This window comes from Siphateles boraxobius, unplaced genomic scaffold (genome assembly GCF_051911475.1).
Source record: "Siphateles boraxobius isolate OS27281-9 unplaced genomic scaffold, OSU_SipBor_1 12, whole genome shotgun sequence".
Classification (NCBI taxonomy): Eukaryota; Metazoa; Chordata; class Actinopteri; order Cypriniformes; family Leuciscidae; genus Siphateles; species Siphateles boraxobius.
Window position 1 is genome coordinate 8,878,674 of NW_027508722.1, and position 19,464 is coordinate 8,898,137.

General features: G+C 39.3%; 1 protein-coding gene across 3 annotated transcripts in view; it reads right to left on the reverse strand.

The window, feature by feature from the left end:
• The window catches only part of scgn (secretagogin, EF-hand calcium binding protein), a 64,250-nt gene that overhangs the window by 41,249 nt on the left and 3,537 nt on the right, over positions 1-19,464 (reverse strand). For all 3 annotated transcript variants that reach the window (XM_077204846.1, XM_077204848.1, XM_077204847.1), the window contains exons 4-5: positions 4,774-4,863; positions 4,641-4,697 (exon numbers count right to left, since the gene is read on the reverse strand). In XM_077204846.1, coding sequence (XP_077060961.1) covers positions 4,641-4,697; positions 4,774-4,863 — 147 coding nt within the window. The remainder of the gene's footprint in view (positions 1-4,640; positions 4,698-4,773; positions 4,864-19,464) is intronic.

Below are 19,464 nucleotides of genomic sequence, written 5' to 3' on the forward strand. Positions count from 1 at the left end.
AGGCGGTTGGAAGTCCCTTTAATGGAATGAACTTGCATGCCTTCGCGAACCGATCGATGGCTACTAGGATGCAAGTATTTCCGTCAGAAATAGGAAGGTCAGTAACAAAGTCCACTCCGATGTGGGACCAAGGTCTATTTGGAATAGGCAAGGGGACCAGTTTCCCCACTGGCAGATTTCTTGGGACCTTGGAGATGGCACATGGGATGCAACCTTGAATGAACTGAGTGATATCTTGGCGCATGTGAGCCCACCAATACTTCTCCTGAAGTGTGGCTAAGGTCTTGGTTATGCCTGGGTGTCCAGTGGCCACTGAAGAATGAGCTGAGGAAATCAAGGCGTTGCGAAATTCTTCAGGGACATGAATCTTCCCGGGAGGACATCCGGGAACTCTGGGTTGCTGATGAGCCAATTCTTGAAGCTGTTCGTTTATTTCCCACTGGATAGGATTTAAGAATAACCTCTCGGGTAGAATGGTCTCAGGTTGATCAACAGGGCTCTCAGGGGCATGGATACGGGAAAGAGCGTCTGCACGGGTATTCTTGGATCCTGGACGATAGGCAATCCTGAAATGAAAGCGTGTAAAGAATAACGCCCATCGGGCCTGACGTGGATTTAACCGCTTGGCATCTCTCAGGTATTGGAGATTCTTATGATCGGTTAGGACTAGAAATGGGTGTTTGGCTCCCTCTAGCCAATGTCGCCATTCTTCCAAGGCAAGTTTTACTGCGAGAAGTTCTCGATTTCCAATATCGTAGTTTGCCTCTGCTGGAGAAAACTTTTTGGAGAAGAAGGCCAAGGGAGTGGCTTTGAGGACAACTTGGAACATTGGGACAGGATTCCTCCAACCCCGGTGGTGGAGGCATCGACTTCCACCATGAATGGTTTTTCAGGGTCTGGATGGTGAAGCAAAGGGGCACTGGTGAAGGCAGATTTCAGAGCATGAAAAGCTTTCTCAGCCTCGGGGTTCCACTGCAGGATCTTAGGTTGTCCTTTTAGCAAGGAGGTCAATGGAGAAGTGAGAAGACTGTACTGGTTGATAAATCTCCTATAGAAGTTGGCGAACCCGAGAAATCTCTGAAGCTCCTTCACGGACTTGGGAGTTGGCCAGGACAGGACGGTCTCGGTCTTTTGTTGGTCCATCTCCACTCCTCGATCGCTGAGTATGTATCCCAGGAAGTCGATGGTGCTTTGATGAAAGGTACACTTCTCAGCTTTCAGGAACAGAGTGAATTCTCTGAGACGTTGTAGGACTAGAGACACATGTCTCTGGTGTTCGATTGGATTCTTGGAATAGATCAAGATGTCATCGATATAGACCAGAACAAACTTCCCTAGAAAGTCTCTGAGGATCTCATCCATGAAACTTTGGAAAACGGAAGGAGCGTTGACCAAACCATATGGCATGACAAGATATTCGTAGTGGCCAGCAGGGGTTATGAAAGCAGTCTTCCACTCATCTCCTCCTTTGATACGGATTAGATTGTACGCACTCCGTAAGTCAAGCTTGGTGAACATCTTTGCCTCTCTGAGTTGTTCGAGAGCAGCAGGTATGAGAGGCAAAGGGTAACTAAACTTCACAGTGACTTGATTCAAGGCTCTGTAATCAATGCATGGTCTTAAACCACCGTCTTTCTTGGCCACGAAGAAGAAACTTGCGGCGGCAGGAGATGTGGAAGGTCGGATGTAACCCTGATCTAAAGCTTCGTGGATATATTTCTTCATGGATTCTTGCTCTGGAATGGACAAGGAGTAAATCCGACCCTTGGGGAGACGTGCATCAGGGATCAGGTCTATAGCACAATCCCATGGTCGATGAGGGGGTAACTTGGAAGCAGTGACAGGATTGAAGACGTCAGAGAACTTAGAATAACAGGCTGGGATATTAGTTGACAAGTTTTCCGTGGGACTCTCTATGGACGTGGAGTTAACTTTGAGCACTTGGTTCCTTGGGTTACTGGATGAACGGGATACTGGATCGTTGATCTCTGGACATTGACATCCCCATTGCAGGATCTTCCCAGACGTCCAATCAATGGTGGGTTGGTGATGGACGAGCCATGGCCGACCAAGGATGAGATCTGTGTGGCTGTTTAGCAACACAAATGGTTCAAACCACTCTTGGTGCGTCTCTCCCACACACAATTGAATAGGACCAATCTGGGTAGTAACGTTCGTCTTGTTAATTAACTCACCCGTTACAGCGTAGATGGCGTAAGACTTGGGAGTGTTGATCTCTCGCAGACTGAGCCTCTTACAGAGTTCTCCAGAAATGAAGTTTCCCGCGGACCCTGAGTCGATGATAGCTGTTGCAGAGATGTGTTTTCCTTGAATCTTCAATATCACAGGAATCGTGAGTGGTGCTGAGACAATGGGTTGATTAAAAACTGAGCTTACCATCATTTTCCCCGGTCGAATTGGGCAGTTAAGTCTGAAGTGACCCTTGGTACCACAGTACATACATAACTTCATCTCTCTTCGACGAACACGTTCAGCCTGAGAAATTTTTGAAGTGTGGACTTGCATCTCTTCAACTTGATTTTCTGGATTGAGATTCTCGGGATTCTGAAAAGACACAGGATGGTGATGAGACTGATCAGCGTAACAACTCAAAGATCGTTGATGGACTCGCTTGGCTTGCTGAATGAATTTCTCAAGTCCTAAGCTGTCATCATAGATCGCCAGTTGGAGGCGCAAAGCTGGGTTTAAACCTCGACGGAAAACAGAAATCAGAGCTCTCTCATTCCATCCACTATTTGATGCAAGTGTGCGAAATTCCACAGAATACTCAGTCAATGACTTCTTTTCTTGACGTAATTGTAGGAGCTGTTCTCCAAATGAGGAATCATCCGCGGGTCGTCCGAAAACTTCCTTAAAATGTTTGACAAACTCTTGAACTGACGCAACCACTGTGGATTCCTGCATCCATAACGCCTCTGCCCACCTCAGAGCTGCTCCAGAGAGTTGCTGAATGATAAATGCCACTTTCGATCTCTCATTGGGATAGAGCTGAACTTGCTGTTCCAGAGCTAGCGAACACTGGAGTAAAAATCCGTTGCAGTCCTCCGCCCGGCCAGAGAAGGGCGCTGGGCGCGACGGGGGAGTTGCAAAGCAGGTAATCGAAGAAGCGGCGCTCGCGGAAGTTCTCACTGGAGTAAAAATGGGTTCTGTCGGAGGATCGGTGGTAGGTGTGGAGCTGGTAGCAACAGCGGGCTGTCCGGAATTCATCTCTCACCTCTTTCTGTTGTTAGGTCAAGCCTTCTGTCAGGATTCAGGCTCGGAGACAGAGGTAAGTGATAAACATAAATGTATCTTTATTTAACTCAGAGGTAAGTATGCAGGGTTTCGGGAGTTCAACGGTGATCTCGAAGAGGATATATGTGGCAGGAATGCATCCAGGTGAGTGAATCCTCTTCTTAAGGAATAACGTGGCGGGTAACACAGATCAATAACTTGAGTTCTTCTCTCTTTTCAGATCGTTCGTGGATAGGCGTGATTCAGGAAGGATTCCAGGTGAGTAGATCCTTTGAAGTGCACTTGACAATGAGCTCACCAGTTCAGTGATACTTTCCCTTTCTCTTGCAGCTCATCCAGTGGGAAACGGGACTCGTGGCGGATTCCAGGAAACGGAGAACATGAGTAATGGAGCGGATCCTGGGAACATCAGAACAAGGACAACAAGGTTAGTTTCTTTCAGGTAAGTATACTTTACGTCCGTTGCTGAAGGATGGCTCAGAGTGAGACAAGTGGTGACTGGTAAGGGTCGTTCCTGTTGGAGGCTTGACAATGACTGGGAGTGAATCGGGTGCTTTTGTGCTGGCTGGGAAGTGAGTGCTGAGTGGAAACAGGTGCAGGTGATCAGTAATCTGGGGACAGTGATCTTTGCGTGGTGACATGTGAGGGATCTGATTGGCTCCTGACAATATCATGTGCAGGAACACATTTGTGTACATTTTGTTTTGTGATTTCTCCGGAAAGAATTGAGTCTCCATAACGGCATTAAGTGATAGATTGACGCACTCATCTGTGTGAAGACTGCGTGAGCCAAAAGGGGAAGTTCCGCTGCCACTGATAACATTGGCAACGAACACTCAGCATGATTTCAAAAACAACACATTAAAGCGCCAGATCGCCTCTTATTTAAGACAAATAAACGTCAACAGGATATGTTTAATTTCCATTAGGTATCCGTGCTGCAAAATTTGGTAACACTTTATTTTGATGGTCCCTTTTGAACATTCTGTTAACTAACTTTGCAACTACATGTCAACTAACTCTCATTAGAGCATTAGTGGACTATCTGCTTCATATCTGCAAACTCTTTATTGTGATGGTCCTCCAACAGACACTCTACTGACTATAAGTAACTTTGCAACTACATGTCAGCTTATTCTTACCCTAACCAGTCTACTTATACTCTACTAATACTCTAATGCGAGTTAGTAGACATGAAGGTGCAATGTTAATTATAGACAACAGAATGTGTTAAAGGGACCATCAAAATAAAGTGAAACCCAAAAATTTTCAGCAAAAAAAATGGTGGGGACAATATCGACCCTGGCAAAAAGTGGTGGACATGTCCGACCCTCTAATTACGCTTGGAGTATAAATCTCCCTGTGAGTCATGTGTGTGCATTTACCCTGAGTTCCACAGCTGATATGTAACCACTGCTGTCAGCATCATGTTTCCTCCAGATCTATCATGGAAAATGTGGAAACTTTTTAAAATGAAAAAGTGAATTGAGAGTGTGGTTATGTGAAGTGAAAGGTTACCTTCATAAACTCCACACTGTTATCTAACAGAGCCTCTCTACGAAAGATAAGAAGGAAGTTCTCATCCTCGGGCAGGATCATATTCGCCATCTAGTACATGCGTGCACACACACACACACACACACACAACACACACAAATGACGTTTACTGTTTAGTACCAGTTAATAAAAGGGTTTAATCATACTGAAATCAATTATGTCTCCACTCATAAAAGTGTAATACTTTCTTAATGCAAGGCAGATGTCATACCAATGTTTTTGCCCATATGCTAGTGTTTTATACGGTAACTAGGGTGCTTTGGATGGATGCTAGGTGGTTTCTTACTGGCCTAAGTCTGTGATATTTTGATCTCTTGATATGGCTCAGGTCCCTCTTTGTTTGTTGTTGTTGGGGGTTGTTTACCAGTTTTTTCATCAGTTTATTTATTACAATAACTTTGCCTTTTTATACTATTTTCCTGAATGATCCTTTGTCCTAATATTTTATGAGTAGCCTAAATGTCCTCTTTGTGTAGTGTTGCCTGGAAGGGGAAAACAAGACTACACACAAACATACACAGATACAAAATTAGGGGCGTGCAGTCCATAAGCTTTGAATGCTCTACCCAAGCCAATTGAGAGAATGAGTTTGTGGACGCGCTAATTACTATTCCTTATCGTTTTTCAGGTGTAGCGTAAAGCTTGCAAAATAAAATGTAAGTAATACGTATGTAACTCGGCAAATAAATAGCCTAAATGACAGACACTTTAAATCTGTGATTCTGTGCCAGTTATGGAGGGTTTCGGGTAAGCGGAGATCCACAACAGCTTTGGCATCTATGCTCTGTTGTCATCATTGTTCTGCATTCTCATTGGATTGCTGGCAAATGGGGGATTCAGAGCCGTTAAATATAAATATGTTTTTCAACGGCTCTGGGGGGATTACATTGCGCAGGGAAAGCCATAGATATAAAATACATAGATTTCCCGGTGTTGCCAGGTTGGGCGGTTTTAAATTTGTGCCGATAAAAATTGGTTTGGCCGGGTGACAAAATTGGATCTGGTTTGGGGCCAGTTCGGCGGTTTTTAAACATCCAAATTTTATAGGCTTTTTTGGTTAGTAAACAAAACTCAAGTGTTCATGCACTTTTATCCTTGCTACAGACTGCGATTTTGGCAATCCTATAAGATCATAACAAATCACACTGGATCTATTAGACATGGACCTAATAAACTTGGGTATGACAACGTCATAGGCAACGTCCAAAAACTTAACCAGCTGACTTGTTGCCTCGCTGCCCTATCAGGCAATAGGCTTGTTTGAGATGTCCCTTGCCTCTCCTTAAATATAGGCGAGAGTAGGCGGCTGCAGTGAGAGGAGGAGTGAAAAAAGCAAAGGCAAGCCTGACAGTTCTTGCAGTGGTCTGACACCTGCGAGATCAATGATGGATATCGCGTGATTCATGCTCGTGCACGTGTTGCTAATAAACTGGATGTAATTTAAGTTCTGTTGCTTTTATATGAAAATAAATATAATGAAAAAGACACCCACAGTACTTGTTATTTAATTCCATTCCAAATAAGTGTTTATCAATCATATTTTCTTTAATACAGACATATGCTATGTGTTTTTTTTTGTTTGTTTGCTTTTTGTGTGTTTTCTTCTTTTTATAATAAAATGACATTGCATAACCCATAGAGATCGCACTGTCCGAGAGTTTGGGAATATTCACACCTAACTTATTCACATAAAACATGATATCCGAGTTTTAAAATCAAACATTTTAAAAGAGAACAATACATCATGGTTGTTTAAACCAATCAACATTAAGCTGTGTCGTCAGCAAGTCGTTTCCCATCATGCTTTTGATCAGCGCAGTCGGTGGAGAGCAACTGCGCGCGACCGCAGAATCCGACATGTGCGCCTTGCGATGTCAGCATGACATCAGAGCAAGGCGGACCGCACTCGGACACATTTCTAACCGGCATGCATTACGCGCTGATCAGCGGTGATCGGTTCTGCGCAGATTTTGCACATCTCAAGGAAGCCTAATGACTTTGCAAGCAACGTCTGTGCACAAAAGGTACCTCACAAAACTGATTTCGGACAGACTTCTGAGGCAGCGTAACGGTTTGGAAATGATATCATTGGTGGCAAACATTGATCAAAAATTTACATTTACACAAACTGATGACCAGCCGCAACTTTCAGACATCATCTTTATTTTTCTAGAGCCCCTTTCACACAGCGCTTTGATCCTGGGAAATTGCTGGGAAATTGCCAGAACGCCTTCTGTGTGAACGCAAACACGACCCGGGATTGATGCCGGGATCGATGCCGGGTTGGGGACCTAGTAACATTGCCGGGATCAGTCCCGGAACGCGCGCTGTGTGAACAAAAGCCGTAACCAATGTCGTAATGATGGCGCTAAAGTGTAGTGAAAGCAGAAAAGACTTAAAGCACTTTTCAGTCCGGATTTAGACCGTACCATAGTACTGAGAATGCTCTCATTAAAGTCACAAATGATTTGCTCTTATCATCCGATCGTGGTTGTATCTCTCTAATAGTGTTACTTGATCTTAGTGCTGCATTTGACACCATTGACCACAACATTCTATTAAATAGACTAGAAAACTATGTTGGCACTAGTGGAATTCCACTAGCATGGTTTAAATCATACTTATCTGACCATTATCAGTTTGTAGCAGTAAATGAAGAGATGTCTTATCGGTCAAAAGTTCAGTATGGCGTACCACTATTCTCAGTACTAGGACCGCTGCTGTTCACTCTGTACATGCTACCGTTAGGAGATATCATTAGGAAACATGGAATTAGTTTTCACTGTTATGCTGATGATACTCAGCTCTATATTTCCTCAAAACCTAACGAAACTCACCAATTCACAAAATTAACGGAATGCATAGCTGATATAAAAATTTGGATGACTAGTAATTTCCTACTACTAAATTCTGAAAAAACAGAGATTCTAATTATTGGATAAAAAACTTCCACACGCAATAACCTAGAATACTGTTTAACACTTGATTGCTGCTCTGTCAAGTCTTCGTCGTCAGTTAGGAACCTGGGTGTGCTCTTTGATACCAATATCTCATTTGAAAGTCACGTGTCTAGTATCTGTAAAAGCGCATTATTCCATCTTAAAAATCTATCTAAATTACATCATATGCTCTCATTGACAAATGCAGAACAATTAGTTAATGCGTTCATGACCTCAAGGCTAGATTATTGTAATGCTCTACTGGGTGGTTGCCCTGCACGCTTAATAAACAAACTACAGCTGGTCCAAAACGCAGCCGCTAGAGTTCTTACCAGAACAAGGTTCTGTCAACACTGCATTGGCTCCCTATTAAACATAGTATACATTTTAAAATATTGCTGATTACTTACAAAGCACTAAATGGTTTAGCTCCGCAGTACGTGAGCGAGCTAACCCATTATAGTCCTTCACGTCTATTGCAATCTCAAAATTCTGTCCAGTTGATAATACCTAGAATATCAAAATCAACTGCTGGCGGTAGATCCTTTTCCTACTTGGCACACAAACTTTGGAACAATCTTCCTAACATTGTCCGGGAAGCAGACACAGACTGTCAGTTCAAATCTAGACTAAAAACACATCTCTTTGGTTTAGCATACACATTATAGATTGCTATAATTCAATGTTTGGCTGCATAGTTTAGATCAGCCGGAACCAGGAACACTTCCCATAAATCCTGATGTACTTTGTACATCATAAGAAGGATGGCGTCTACCCTAATATTAGTCTCTCTGTTTATCCCGAGGTTTACCGCAAACCGCCAGATCCAGGCCATATCCAGATCTGATGAAGGACCATCACATGGACACGACGACAACGCATCCCTAAAGTGCCAGCCTCATCATCACTGTGAAGGCCTCATGGACACCTCAAGAAACTCATCTCCATACCGGCGTGATGACTCCGACCCCTAACCAGATGAACTGAATAAATATTGTCAAAAAGTTCCAATCCAATCTGACCTATTATGCCACCTAAATCATAATCATACACTGTTCGTTTGTAGGCCAAAGGAGGACTGGGCCCCTGACTGAGCCTGGGTTCTCCCTAGGTTTTTTTCTCCATTCTGTCACCTGATGGAGTTTTGGTTCCTTACCACTGTCGCCTTTTTTCGCCTTTATTCACCATTGGCTTTTGGCTTGCTTAGTTGGGGACATTTAACATTTGATTTTGAATTTAACAATACTATTACCAGAGGTGGAAAGTAACGAATTACATTTACTCGCGTTACGTAATTGAGTAGTTTTTTTGTGTACTTCTACTTTTTAAAGTAGTTTTTAAAATCTGTACTTTTACTTTTACTTAAGTACGTTTTCTTTGAAGTATTGTACTTCGCTACATTTGAAATCATATCCGTTACTGAGTAAAAAATAATAATACAAGGGGGAAAAAAAAAAATCACACACTCCGGAAACTACTGAATTGATTGAAGGGCGGGAGAACAAACGCGCAAGAAAGGTGACGCAGACCCAGCTGAAGCTGAAAGCTAAGCTTCAAGCGAATTATGGCCAGTATGAAAAGTAGAAAAAAAGCGTGGTTGTCCTTGAGGATAGATATCCAATTTGCAAAAAATGTGGACGCAAAGTGGCTGCAAAAAGAGGATATAGGACACCATCCCTCCTGCAGATAAAGGTATGTCCCGATTTACGTGATGCAAAGGGAATCCCGGAATCCAGTCATGAAAATGGAATTCACTTAATGCAGATGTCACGTAAAACATGCAAAAAAATGGATGGATGAATACATGGAAAGTAGAACTGTGCAATAAATCCAATCGCGACATGGTCTGTGAATATTTAAGCTAAGCACAAAAATACTGCATGTAAATATATAACCCTATTTGTTCTGCTGAGCTGCGTTTGTCTACTACATACTCAAGTACTCGTGACGTTCATGGTGTTTTCAGCGTCTCACAAACAATTTGAGGATATGAATACATGAACTTTCCAGAGCTGCTCTGAGAGAACGCCTAATGAGCATTTTCATAATTTTATTTGAGAAAAACCATTGTCAAATACACTTTGAAACAGGTCTTCACAACCCGTCAAAATAAAAGTTCGGTTTTACTAGGAGAAATTATGACAGAAATATATTACTATTGTAGGCATACAATAGAACGTAGCCTACTTCTCAAAATAATAATAACAACAACAATAATAATACATTTTATTTGAACATTATTTAAAGGAATATATTTTTTTGTCCATGGTTCCATTTAGTAAATCTGTTTTTGCAGCGCTTCCCCAAAAAATAAAAGGACACAAGTTTAAATTTACATTTGATTACCACCGTTTTTTGATAATATATTTGGATTAAATCATAAAAAGTAGGGGTGTAACGATACACAAAACTGACGGTTCGGTTTTCCCAGGGTTTTGACGTCTCGGTTCGGTTCGGTTTAGAAGGCTAAAAAAGAATTGTAAACAGTGGTTTAATGAAAAAATGGTGTCTTTGTCTTTAAATTAATTCAATTACAATTAAACCTTTTGCAAGGATTAAAAATCTGCTAATGCTGTATAGGGAGCCGCAAATTACTATAACATGAAAGGTTAACAACAGAGCCTAAATTTAGATGCTATTTATTTTTTAGATATAATAATCAACACCCAACACATTGTATGAAAACATGTAAACTGAACATAAGGCAGTTTTTGCATTAACTTTACTTTAATTTGTTATTGAAATATAATAATTTACACAGTTGCTGTCATTTTCATTAAAGATATTTTAAACATACTTTAAATAATCAAGATATAATTAACAGGTTAAGTAAAATATAATATATAGGATAATATTGTGCATTTATTTAGTGCAAGAGTTAATTTCTCTAGGAACCAACAAGTTGTGGACACTTAATCACTTCCTGCTGAGGTAAATATAATGCTAGTGACAAGCTATGCAGTTTTATTGACGTCTTTGCGCTGCTGAAACACTGATTGAGCGATTACACGAGTTATGATGCCTTTCAGTAAGTATACTGTATTTTTCAACATACCTTCAGGTGTCCATTCATGTTTATTCTGTAACTGAGGAAGAGATGATCGCGTTTACTCGCGTTTACTCCGCACTGCCGCTACTGTTACAATCCGTGGTGACAGATAGTTTTAAACTGTGGGTACAGATTGTCAATTTACATCCATGTGAACAGATTGGTAAACTGTGCCCAGTTTTGTAAAACTGTGCACACGGTAGTTTATTTTTCTTCTGTAATGAAGCTTGGCTGTCCATCTAGTGAAAAATGTTGGTACTGCGGCCAAATAAAATCTTACTGAAAGCTCATTTTTTGAGATATCAACCTAAAATTTGGAACACAACTTCTTCAGATTTTTGGCTTACATTTTCTGGCAGTTTTAGAGTAAAATATATTTAGTAATATATATATATATATTATATAAAATATAAATAATTATATTTTTACATTGTTCATTTTCATAAACTCAAACTTGTATAACTTTTTTTCTGTTTCACTTTCATAATTTCATAATACTTCACTTCAACATTAATCTGGCAAATGTCTTCTTTAAAACAAGACAAACCATAGGTCTATATTCCAAAGCATTCTTGAATTACAACCATTTAAGTTTGAATAGGGATTTTCATGTCTATGCGAAAAAAGGGGGAGTGACAGTTAAAGGGTTAAACAATATTAAACTATAATATCTATATCTATAATATCTAAAATATAATTTATATATAAAAACTCTCCTACAGTCCAGTCACCATCAGTCGCGACGGTCGCGACTCGCACGTATTTTCATTTAAACGTCACTCACTGACGTTTTCCTAACCAGAAAAAAAACCGATTGCCCTGCTCTGCCTCTGATTGGCTAGTACTCATTGCCATCTGGGTCAGAGCCAATTAGAAGCAGGATGTGGGTGGGAAAAAACTCTGTGTATAGCGAAAGGGGAGAGACAGAGGGAACAGGCAAGACAAACTCCCACGTTTAAATAACATATAGAAAATATCTACTTGACAACGAGCTGAGAACAAGCTCAAATAAGCAACTACACTTTAGAAACAAGCCCAAAAAAAAACGCGACCCGCGACTACCAATATTTGTAAGCGACTTTACAGAAAAACAAGCCCAAAGTCGCTTATAATAAGCGGACTTGGCAACACTGATTCCAGGTCCAATCAATGAGCCGGGCTGGGCGGGGCCGGGGTAACTTGCAGGGCGGGGCGTGTTCGGTATGCCATGAGAGTATCGCCATTCGAATCGTGGGTTCTGTATCGCGGTTCTTCGGTTTGGTTCGAATATCGTTACACCCCTAATAAAAAGAAACATTAATTTTCTGAATAAAATACATTTCATAGGACAATATTATTCTTAAACATTTTAATAAATTATTAATGTTAAAAATAAGTTGTTAATCTAATTCATTATTAATTATCGAATTTAATTGATTAGACATGTTTTATTGAAATTTTAATAAACAAACAAATTATTTCAAGTTTGTTATAATAAAAGCATTTGTTCAACCAAAAAAAAATTCCTGTTTTCATTAATTTAACTGTCATTTTAACTGATGATAATAATAATAATACCTATAATTTAGTAATACAGTTTATTTATTTAACAATTGATTAATACTGTAAACCGTGATATTTTCTGAGATGTTACCATACTGTGAAAATCTTATACCATTACAACCCTACACGGGAGGGTCCCCCACCCCACCCCCGCTGTTAAAAAAGTAACTCAGTAACTTTTACTCTGAGTCAATTTTAAATTAGCTACTTTTTACTTTTACTTGAGTAGATTTTTAGACCGGTACTTTTACTTGTACTTAAGTAAAATTTCATTGAAGTAGTAGTACTTTTACTTGAGTAGAATATTTTATTACTCTTTCCACCTCTGACTATTACAACTTTACTTTCCTGTTATCTCTGTTAAGCTGCTTTGAAACAATTTGTATTGTAAAAAGCGCTATATAAATAAAGGTGACTTGACTTGACTAGTGATACGGTACGTAATGCGCTAGTATATGATTGAATCAGAGAAAAAAATGCACAAGCGTGGTTTCTCGAGAGAGAGAAATCGAAGCTCATAAGCAAACTATAGACGCTGCTGAGACATTACATGTCACATCGATGTCACGTGTCTTTACGGGATTTTTACGGGTTGTGTGTCACTGGCAGTGTGAATGAACCAAAATCAAACGAACCCGGGTCAAATCCCAGGTCACTTTATCCTTGTATTTTCCGGAATCTCTGTGTGAAAGGGGCTTCACTCAACTGTAACAGAATGGAAAGCACAGGATTGTGGGATATCAGATCCAGGCCATATCCAGATCTGATGAAGGACCATCACATGGACACGACGACAACGCATCCCTAGAGTTCCAGCCTCATCAACACTGTGAAGGCCTCAATGACACCTCAAGAAACTCATCTCCATACCGGCGTGATGACTCCGACCCCTAACCAGATGAACTGAATAAATATTGTCAAAAAGTTCCGATCCAATCTGACTTCTGACCTATTATGCCGCCTAAATCATAATCATACACTGTTCGTTTGTTGGCCAAACAGCATTTATCAGTTTTCGGACGCAGCCAAAGACTGTACGATGATGACACCTATTAAATCGTAGGCTACCTACGACTCAAGTTAGTATAGAAGAATAAAATGCCATCAGCATGCGCTTGAGGTAAACAAATAGAGCAAGATGAATCGCACTTTGGGAATTGTGGTCATAAGTGCCGGAACTAGTCTCAGGTTCCTATGGGAACCGGAGCTTCTAATAGTTAGAATACAGATCATACGAAGTTTAAAACATTTAAATAGACATATCAAGTAGTAATTAACTAATGTATATGAATCTTAGTTGATTATTGGCTATTAGAGCTGGTTTGGTTGCTGAGACGGAGACGCGCAGAGATGGCAATTAACGCGCTGTTTGATTTTTTGACTGTGCTGTGCTTATTCCATTCATTCGAGTAGCCTATCATGTTGTACAAGGCATAAATCATTTAAATACACATACAATAATGTACAATATCATATCGTAGAGAATGTAGTAGCCTATTTGTGTTGATGTTAGGTCTACTCTTGCCAAGCAAGCTCTGATTTCTGAGAGATGCACGCATAGACGGATTTCCGCTCATTTAATTTTTTCTCTCACTCATTCACTTCACTCATTATTGCATAGAGATTTTAAAAAAGGTATTTGGCTTCGGGAACGCCCCTAATCTATTCCAGTAAAAAAATCTGGAGGATGACCCACCCACATATTTTTTGCTTCTGAAGCCCATGATTGTGGTTATGTGCACTGAAAAAAAAGGAGAATATGGAAATGGATGAGAAAAGAGCCAAGAAATAGCTATGGAAAAGCGGCATGCAAATTTTGTAAATGGGGCTTGTAAGTATAGTTTGAAGTTTTAGTGCCATGTCGTGTTGATCAATATGCTATTTCATGTTGCATTTTTATTGGCTAGTCAGTAGACATTGATCGTAGCAGCAAATACATTAGGCTCATTTGAGATAAGCAAAATCTGCACAGAACTGGATCACCGCAAAATGTATGCTGATTGGAAATGTGTCCGAGTGTAGTCCAACTGGCTTTGATGTCATGCTGACCTATGTCAAAAAACTCTCGCGAGGCGGCTATGTCGGATTGTGCAGTCAGGTGCAGTTGCTCTCCCCTAACTGCGTTGATCGAAAACACGATGGGAAACAATTTGCTGACACAACTAGTGGTTCTCAACCTGGGGGTCGTGAGATAACTTAGAATTAATTTAAATATATTAATATAATTAATTGATTTTATTATTAATAAGTTACAAATATTAACAAAGCATCACCTCGCTATACCATAATATTTCTGCATTAACACAGTTTATATTCACATAGTTGTCAAAATGAATGTACTATGAGTGTTTTATAACGGAAGCTCGCAGAAACAGCGTGCTTTTAAGAAGTTTATAAGGATCAGTGGTGTTTATGTAAACAGCATCAGACGCTCTGAGTGCAAAATGAATGGGAGTCTATGGCGCTAAACGGCTAAATGTCTCTCTGTCATCCGATTTCCGTTGAGAAATCTCAGATTTGATTGTAGGTTTTGCAAGATTAACATGGGTTATAGGTCGAAAGTTGAATGAACGAGTACTTATGTCCTTTCGATTTCTTACAGGTTGAGTTGTTGTTGCCTATAACATGCTAGCATTCTGCTAATGAACGCTGATTGGTCAGTGAAGGACTGATTACGACCAGATATACCGCTTGATGGCATCGTGGCATCTGCGGGACCAGAATGTGTGTGTGTATTTTCGGCGTGGTCTTTTAAAACAACAAAACAAAAACTCTTCTAGCACGTGTATTTACCTGTGTCATATGGAGCTAGAAATGTGTCTTTATTACATGTGAGAAAATAAATGATCTGAGAGAAGAAAAAAAAAGTTTGAGAGAAAAAGTTATCACACTGATAGCAAAAAAGCATTTCATGAGAGAAAAAAGAATATTTGAGAGAAAAAGTTTTCATACCAATAGCAAAAAATAATATTTGAGACTAAAAAAGTTTTGAGAGAAAGTATTTTCTCATAGAACATAAAAAAATATAAATTTGAAATTTTTAAAATTATTTCTGAGAAAAAAAATCTCTCTCAAAATACTTTGAAAAAAATCTCGAATATATATTTTTTGCTATCAGTGTGAAAACATTTTCTCTAAAAATAAAAAGTGTTTCGTTCAAAACGCTTTTCTTTGCTCTCGATGCAATTTTTTGCTCTCGTGTCAGGATTTTGCTTTAGCTGTGAAAATTGTGTCATGGGCGGGGCCACGTTCTTTTTTTCCTATTGGAACGTTCCTATTGGCCAGTCGGGTGAGCATCGTCTTGTCTTAGGAGTCGAACTGAATCATTACACCATTGTTCGCGTTCGGTTCACCTAGATAGATGCCGTCTCTGCAGATGATGACACACACACAACTCGATGGGTAGCTGGCTGAGCAAGTTCAGCATCACTGAAGATTACACATTAAACAATAGCACTCATGCAAGTTTACCTAGCATGATGGCTAATTAATAATTAGCTTTACTAGCGATTAGCAAGCTAATAATATAATACACATTCATTCATGAATATGAGTGCTATTTTTAATGTTTAATCTTCAGTGATGCTGAACTTGCTCAGCCAGCTAACATCCAGTTGTGTGTGTCATCATCTTACCCAAACATTGGAGTGTCCGTGCTCGACTTAGAGCTTAGATCAGGCCCAAAAAATCAAGCCCGACCCTACCCGAGCCCGTGCACGTTGTGTCCGAGCCCAGCCCGACGCATTAACAATAATTATGAGCCCGAGCCCGATTTAAACCCGAGTCCCGACCATTTTAATACGTGGGTCGTTATAACTGACGTTCTCAACTACTTTCTATGTTACTTTCTCCTCCTCCTCTGTTCTGCACCTCCAAATACTTTCAAGTTAGCCTACGTGTCGCCATCATACACATCAGCATAAATGCTCCTGATAAATTATGTGTTATTAAAGCATTAACACACAAACCACTGTTATAACATAAAATCAAGCAGCTACTGAGTGCATGGTTTGGCATGACTGAATGCGCGCAAAGTGCGCTCCCTGAAAAATCCCTAAAGCTGACATCAGTTCATCGCGATCTCACACATCTCTGTTATTATCAATGACGCTGACTGCACAATGAATCTTTCATAATATATACACTTTGTTTGTTATAATTAGAGGATTTGCCAGCATACAGAATTCAACTCTGAACAAAAAGTCCGTTTTGAGCAGTGAGGGGAGACTATCTTAAATGCTTCTGATTGGCCATTGCGTTCAAGAAATCAACACATATGTCTGTGATTGGCTACATCGCTCAACGCTGCAAACATGTTATAAAACAAAACTCTGGCCTGTAAATCATTTGTATTTTGTTTTAGTTGTTCTTGTTGTTTTTCTGCAACAGATGAATAAAAATGTATTAGTTTTTATGTTTTATTCATAGATATTTCTAGTTTGCGGGAGTCCCACAAATCGTTTTATTCTCCCGGAACCCACACACACAGAGTGAGTGCATTACAGCCCGCGCCCGCGCTCGCACTCGGCCATCAAACCTAGTCCCGCGCCACACTCTCTTGCGTTGGGAGTGCACGTCTCTAGATCAAAAGCCCGGCCTGGCCCGAGGATGGTGACGGGAAATATCGGCCCGAGGTCGGGCCTGGGCTCGGGCAGAGAATCTAAACTCTAAGGCAGAGACTGCATCTATCTAGGTGAACCGAACGCGAACAATGGTGTAATGATTCAGTTCGACTCCTAAGACAAGACGATGCTCACCCGACTGGCCAATAGGAACGTTCCAATAGGAAAAAAAGAACGTGGCCCCGCCCATGACACAATTTTCACAGCTAAAGCAAAATCCTGACACGAGAGCAAAAAATTGCATCGAGAGCAAAGAAAAGCGTTTTGAGAGAAACACTTTTTATTTTTAGAGAAAATGTTTTCACACTGATAGCAAAAAATATATATTTGAGATTTTTTTTCCAAGTATTTTAAGAGAGATTTTTTTTCTCAGAAATAATTTTAAAAATTTCAAATTTATATTTTTTTATGTTCTATGAGAAAATACTTTCTCTCAAAACTTTTTTAGTCTCAAATATTATTTTTTGCTATTGGTATGAAAACTTTTTCTCTCAAATATTCTTTTTTCTCTCATGAAATGCTTTTTTGCTATCAGTGTGATAACTTTTTCTCTCAAACTTTTTTTTTCTTCTCTCAGATCATTTATTTTCTCACATGTAATAAAGACACATTTCTAGCTCCATAGTGTCAGCGGTGTTGTCGATGCCTCGAGAGAAAAGAAAGTGCAGAGCGCGAAAGCACCAAAGTGACTGAAGGATTGCCGTAAAACAGTATCTCTGGTCGTACGATGTGTATGACTCATTGACATTTTAAAAGACTTTTTAAAGCAAATAAGTGACTCTAAAAAAACTAATACCTATTTGCATATCCTTTCGAATGCAACATCCAAATTACTAGACAAAAAATTATATCCTGAGAAAAGTGGATTTTGAGGGGTATAGCTCCATTGACCTCAATTCAGTCTGCACTCGTCCTGTGAGCGCCCTCATATGGAACCAGAGTGGAACTGCAACCAGTTCAGAAGCCGGAAGTTTTCTGAGAGTGAAAGTTCTCACTTTATTAGACATTCTCTGGTATAACTGAGTCCATTTTTGAGCACACATGAGTACATTTTTAAGTTGTAAAGAATGTCTGCAATGAGATTTTTGGTTTAAATCTATATTGAATTTATTTTGTTTAAAAAATCAATAACATGGAGATGAAAAGTAATAACCAGATATTTTTGTGGATAAAAAAAGATGGTGGTGATGTTGGGGGGGCTTGTAGTATTGATTCAGAGAGGAGGTGGGCCTTGGAGTAAAAATTGTTAAGAACCACTGCTTTAATCCATTAATTATGATTAATTTAATTAGGCCAAGAAAAATCTCTTTTCTGAGCCTTGATAGACGATCAATACTGAGTGTTCGATAGATTAACAGATTAACTTATTGTAATATTAATTCAGCTTTATCAAGTTAATTCGATTAACTGATTGAAATATTTACAATTAATTAAAACAAGTTATTATTAATCATTCATATTTCCCTTTTGAGCTAATTAGCTACATCTCTTTCCCTCTCTCCCACAGTTTTTCTCTCCTTCTCTTTTTTTCTTGTTTTGTAAAAGTTAAGAGGAGGAAAGACATATAATTTATACAGTTAAAAACCACCAATTGTTACAGGGGAGCAAATGCATTGAGAATTTGGAGACCCCTTTGTCCAAAATCAAAAGAAATTTTGGACAATATTAGGCAAACTTGTGAATGATGCCACAGTTGGATGTCCATTGATAAGAGTCAATCTTTGTTTTGCATTGTCAGGAGTTTGTTTTATTAGTTGTTTATGTGAGACTGTAATTATGAGGGAGGGGTTTTTTCAGAGAAATTTGCATAATTGAGAGAGACAAGACAAGGGGATCCCTTGTCACCCCAGATATTTGCTTTTTGTATAGAGCCCTTAGCTCAGAGAATACAAATCAATTCTTTAATAAAAGGTCTTAAAATCAAGAATGGGGAACATAAACTTGCTTTTTATGCAGATGATGTGATCTTGTTTTTAACAGATGTTTAAGAGAGAAACATCATTATCCTCGGTGTTAGAAGATATAGAGTTATATGGAGATTTGTCAGGATATAAATTTAATTTTAATAAGACAGAAGCTGGAAAAGGGAGTAAATTACAAAAGATTTTAAAAAGAAATATAATATTAAATGAAAGCAAACTGTAATTCCAAACTGTTGGAATTCCAAACAGGAAAACAGGAAAAGCAAACTGTTAATTCCAAACAATGTAGAAAATGTATAAGTGTAATTATGATATTTTAGAAACTACTATAATAATTGATTTCAAAAGGTGGAACATATTACAATTATCTTTGTTTGAAAAAATAAGTACAATTAAAATTAGTATACTCCCGAGATTCTTATTTCTGTTTCAAAATCTTCCAGTTTATATACACCTTAGTAGATTCAAAAAATACCATAGCATTTTTAGAAAATGTATCTGGGATGAGGGGAAATCAGGAGTAAAACTTGGTTAAGAATAAAAAATAATGAAAAAAAGGTTTTATAAAAAAGTAAAGG